Source organism: Penaeus monodon, unplaced genomic scaffold (assembly GCF_015228065.2).
Source record: "Penaeus monodon isolate SGIC_2016 unplaced genomic scaffold, NSTDA_Pmon_1 PmonScaffold_7639, whole genome shotgun sequence".
Lineage (NCBI taxonomy): Eukaryota > Metazoa > Arthropoda > Malacostraca > Decapoda > Penaeidae > Penaeus > Penaeus monodon.
Window position 1 is genome coordinate 1,406 of NW_023662815.1, and position 6,095 is coordinate 7,500.

Genomic DNA, 6,095 nt, shown 5'->3' on the forward strand with positions numbered 1-6,095 from the left:
TGGCAACATCGTCGGCAAAGTCAAGGTCTGAGACCTTAATATTACCTAGTGTTGCTCCACACTGACTTTGGCTAGTAGCTCTGCCCATTATCAAGTCCATAAAGGTGTTGAAGTGTTGGTGCAAGGACGCAGCCTTGCCTCACCCCTGAATTAACAGGGAAGAAGTTCGACATACCCCCACCACACTTTACAGCACTTTCAGTACCAGTATAGAGGCTTGCTATCAGGCCAATAATCTATGTTGGAATTCCCCTGAGCCTCAGGATCTCCTGTAGCGATTCCCGATGCACCGAGTCAAACGCCTTCTTGAGGTCAATGTAGGCTGCAAGCAACCCACGACCAAACTCATGACGGCGTTCCACAATTACTCGAAGCGCTAGTATACGGTCTATTGTGGACTTGCCAGGAGTAAATCCAGACTGCTCCAGTCTCTGATGCCTCAGTAGGTGGTTGCGGATCCATTTCAGAAGAATGTGGGCGAGAACCTTGCCTGGTATGCTAAGCAGTGTAATGACACGGTAGTTGCTACAATCCCAATGATACCCTTTCCCCTTCCAGAGAGGGATGACCAAGCCCCTCAGCAGGTCAGGGGGAATGGTACCAGACTGCCAAATGGCAATTAGGACTGTATGCAGGCCCCGAGTCATAGGTTCACCCCCAGCCTTTAGCAGTTCAGCAGGGATATCACATATGCCTGCAGCTTTCCCACTCTTCAGCTTGGAAATCACCACACTAATCTCTGTTCGGGTAGGAGGTTCCTCGCTGATGGGTGGGTCCGGCACAGGCACTGCGACATCGCTTGCATCCAAGCTAACTGTTGGAGGGTCCACCTTGTACAACTGTTCAAAATACTCAGCCCAACGTTCACGAACCCCAACATGATCTGAGATGATCCGTCCATCCGCTGATCGGACTGCAGTCATCTGTGAGGAGGGCTTAGGGTTCAGTTTTCTCAGGGCCTGGTAGGGGCGAAGGTCATTTACCAAGAAATGGCCTTCGACCTCCTCAGCATGATTCCTAATGAACTGTTCCTTGTCCCTTCTCAGCAGTGTTCGAGCCCTACGCACCATGGAATGACGCAAGACTTGATTCCCATTCAGCCGAGCCTTGCGACACGCTTCAGTGGCCTCTAATGTCTCCAGGGATATGGAATTCTTCCTTGTCCTTGGGCATACACCAATGGACTCCTGAGCTGCTTCAAATGTTACACGCTTGAAGAACTCCCACAGAGCAACTGGGTCCGTCAGGTTGCTGGGTTCTGTGAATCGGACAGAGACTGCCATGGTGAACCCACGGGCACACTCCTCTTCCCTTAGTCTGTCCAAGTGAAATACCTTAGGGTGGCCACTGGAGGGACGGGGAGTTTTGAAGTGGACCCGCAGGGTAGCCACAAGCAGCCTATGGTCGGTGCCACAGAACTCGGCACTCCAGTAAACCCTGCAGTTCTGGAGGATCCTCCATCGCGTGCTAACAAGAATGTGGTCGATCTCCTTGGCCACTGTACCCGTATTGCTGTACCATGTCCAGCGATGCGGGTTGGAGCGCTGGTACCAGGAGCCAGAGATCCTCATTTTCTGGGACCTAGCAAAGTCCCGGAGAAGGAGGCTATTCTCGCTGCTGGGATCAGCTCCCGAGCCATGGGGGCCGACAGACATCTCGTAGCCAGCTCGGTCACAGCCGGATACCGCATTGAAGCGCCCGAACAATGCGAATATCTCGCCGGGGACAATCGTTTTGCCACAGATGCGAATTTGGCATAGAACGCCTCTTTTACATCGATTTTATATACATCGGTAGGAGCGTATACAGCAATAAGAGACAAGAAGCCAAAAGCATGCTTCAGTCTCAATGCCATAATACACTCATCAACCGGTGTCACCTCGACTACCATGGGCTGAAGTCGACTGGAGATGGCTATGGCTACACCCTGGAGGTGGTGACCATCGCTGCGGCCCGACCAGTAGTAGGTGTAACCACCCACACTGATCGTGCCGCTACCAGGTCTTCTCACCTCTGAGAGGGCAGCCACCTCAACTCCCAGTCGCTTCAATTCCCGCGATAGCAGAGGTAACCGCTCATCCTGCCACAAGGACTGGATGTTCCAACCGCCTACCCGGAAAGCACGCCTGAGATTAAGCCTTGGGTGGTCACTCCAGGTGCACACCACCTCTGCCGCCCCGCCGACACAGCCCCAAATAAAGGGGGTCGGCAGGCTGTGGGACCACCCATCCACCTGTGGGGTTCCCGAGGGCTTTGCCCCACAAGCTTCATGGTGGTTTTGGCGCCTGCCGGGGCGCAGGCGGGACGAGTAACTCTCGTTCCAATCCTGCACCCCGACATTTGCCCTCCCAGCGGGACCCACAGCCTGCCTTACTTGCTGGGGGAGAGGGACAACACCCCTCCCCCCCCATTTCCATTTATAAAGGACGTTTTCCAGAGGGTCATTCTGGGGGGAGGAGGACAGGCAAAAGGGCCCCCCACCCCCCAGCCGCCCCCATACCCCACGGTGGCTAGGGGGCAGGAGTTGGTACGAAGCCAGAGCGTGTCCACACGCCGGTGGGCCATAACTCCGTACCTCTGGGGCCTCCTGCTGCTCCGAGATCCCCCACAGATTTAGCCTGGGACTGCAAGATGCCCAGTTACCCATGGGTGGCCACGAGGAGGCACTGCAGAAGTCTTGATGATGGAGAGGCTGTGACCTGGCAGGGTAGACTTATGCAAAAGCTGCTCCCTTTTTCGCACTGAGCTAGCCAGGGGTGGAAGCTGCAAGTGAGAAGACATGCAAGCACTTATCTATCTAGGCTTCCGCATATATATGTATATTATATATATATATATATATATATATATATATATATATATATATAATATATATATATATAGATATAAATGTGTGTATATATATATATATATATAGTATATATATATATATATATATATATATATATATATATATATGTGTGTGTGTGTGTGCGTGTGTACATATATGATCTGGGTCGTCCCACAGGCCTCCTCCATCCAGGGTTGTCTCGCAGAGAGACAACCTGATGAGCAGGGTCGTCCACAGGGAAACGAGCTAGGTGCCCATATAGCCTGAGTTATATATATATATATATATATATATATATATATATTATATATATATTATACATATATACATTTTTAAAATATGATATATTTCGCATTTATATATATATATGTTTTATACCCTTTATACATAGATACATATATATACATAAATATATATTATATATACATGTATATGTATATAGTGCATATATATGCATATATATGTAAGTATGTATATATATTTATATATAGATATATATATATATATATATATATATATATATATATATATGTATATATATAAATATCGGGCCGCGGTGGACGAGTGGTTAGAGCATCGGACTCAAGACTCTCACGACGGCAATCTAAGTTCGCGTCATGAAGGGCATCCGGCCTTTAAAGATATCTCCCCAGAAACCTGGCAATATATATACAAAATATAAAAATATTATTTTTATAATATATATATATAATATATATATATATATATAAAAAATATATATATATAATATATATATATATATATATATATATTTATATATATATATATATTATATATTATAAATATGTGTGTGTGTGTGTGGTGTGGGTGTGTGTACATACTATATTTTAAACTTTCTATATAAATGTGTGTGTGTGTTTGCTTTTTTATGTATGCATTTATATATAAAAAAACTTATAATAAACACACACGCATATATATATATATATATATATATATATATATATATATAGATAGATAGATAGATAGATAGATAGATAGATAGATAGATAGATAGATAGCAGCATTAACCTGTCTTATACACACACAAAATCACACACACGCACATATATAAATACATACGTATATATACATATATACACACATACACACACACACACAAACACACACACACACACACACACACACACACACACACACACATATATATATATATATATATATATATATATATATATATATATATATACGTTTATATACATACACATATATAATTCAACGAAAAGGGTAAATAGGTGAGACAGGTAGGCCAGACAGGTGAGTTTCTTAGTGACTAAATATTTGTACAGCCATTCATGTGCAAAAACAATCACTAAACTGAAATAACAGTCGATGTGGCTTGCATTTTACGCCATACCAACACAGTGTTAATCGGAAGTGGTAACAAGCAAATATGTCTGTGAAGATGGACGATGAGTCAGTAACTTGAAAATGATTTGATGTGTTATCCAGTATTCTTTACATGTCTCTAAGCATGGGGAGCAGGGTAGGCGGGGGGAGGGGGCCTGTTGGCGGGCGTGTGCTCAGGGTACTGAGCCTCGCCCTCGTAGGTGATCTCAGTTTCAAGGCCGTCGCCGTTGTCCACGTAGTTGACGATCTGCTTGCGGCCGTCGGGGAGGTCGACGCTGTAGCTGCCTTCGGTCCTGTAGCCGTCGCGGGCTTCCGAGTGGCCGAGGTTGACGCCGGAGTAGCCGTCGGCGACGCCGTAGTTGTAGGTGTACTTGGGTGGGACCTGTGTGTGTGGCGTCGGAAAAGGGCATTTTAACGGACTGTTCTTTGGAGACGGAAATAAGATAGCGCTTTTTCAGTGTCTTACATTTGAGAGATGTTTCCATTTCTTAAACATCACGACAAACGTACTTTGTGGAAAATACTAATATAAAGGGAAAAATAAATAGTACATTGTAAGGAACAAAAGCAAAATTACATTCAATTCATTCTATAACAAGGGATTTACAAAACCCCTCAGCACTGGGGAAGAACTTACATCAGGGTAATCAGGTTCGCTGTAGGGCCGTTGCTGAGGGTGGTAGGGGCCAGGAGGAGGGGGGTAGGGGGCCTGACCACCCCAAGGCCACGACAACCATGCAGGCCATGACGGCGATCTGGGAATTCGGGTGAAACAGATTTTGCTTCAATTCTGACCATATAAGTTTCAAATGTTGACTCCGCAGTAGTAAAATGTATACAACGAAATAAGTCGTCATATGACTGAGTTCGTTTATATATTTATATATATAATATATATATATATATATATATATATACAAGTATGTATATATATGTATAAGTATGTCTATCAAAAAAACCCTATATCATTTCAACGAAGACACTCACAGAATAAACGACATCAATTCTATTGGAATGCCACTGTTCACCCAATAAGGGAGTCACTTCACACCTCGCAATACTTAGTCGCGAGCCTACCCTTTAGGGACATGTCGGCGGAGGGAATGATGGCGCCCAAACGATCCGGGCTTTTTATACTCGCGCCAAAATCTCTCCCTCGCCTCGCTCTGGCAACAGTTGCAGACAGGATTATGAGGTAATGATAGAGAGTATTTTACTGTCGATACTATTTTTGAAAAAAAAAAAATGTAGATAGATTAACTATATATATATACATATATATATCATCGGCTTAATTGAGTGTATATAATACCCCTTTCTCAAAAAAAAAATCCTTGTTTGCATTCACATCTCAAAAAAACAAATCTTTGTTTGTATTCACATCTCAAAAAAAATCTTTGTTTGTATTCACATCTCAAAAAAAAAAAAAAAAATTGTATTCACATCTCAAAAAAAATCCTTGTTTTTCATTCACATACTATACCCCCAAAATATCATACTATCATTCTTTCCAAAATTCGGACATGGACGTTTCCATAAATTCCTTTATGGAACTCATATTCTGTGCTCTGTGATTCCCTTCCCTTCTGCAGTGAAGGTGATCTCACTTGTTATAAAATATAGATGTTCTGCAAGATAGCATATATACATACTCGCACACACATACTCCACACACACAAATATATATATATATATAAAATATATATATATATATATATATATATATATATATATGTATATGTATATATATTATATAATATATGTGTGTGTGTGTGTGTGTGTGCATGTGTGTGTGTGCGTGTGTGTGCACATATAATATAATATATATAATATAATATATATATATATATATATTATATATATATATATATATATATATATGTATGTATGTGTG

At 42.7% G+C, this 6,095-nt stretch overlaps 1 protein-coding gene across 1 annotated transcript in view; it reads right to left on the reverse strand.

The window, feature by feature from the left end:
• Positions 1-4,319: 4,319 nt before the first annotated feature.
• Positions 4,320-6,095, reverse strand: part of LOC119571716 (cuticle protein 19.8-like) — a 5,051-nt gene continuing 3,275 nt past the window's right edge. Inside the window, exons 5-6 of the mRNA XM_037918897.1 lie at positions 4,839-4,956; positions 4,320-4,583 (exon numbers count right to left, since the gene is read on the reverse strand). Coding sequence (XP_037774825.1) covers positions 4,320-4,583; positions 4,839-4,956 — 382 coding nt within the window. The remainder of the gene's footprint in view (positions 4,584-4,838; positions 4,957-6,095) is intronic.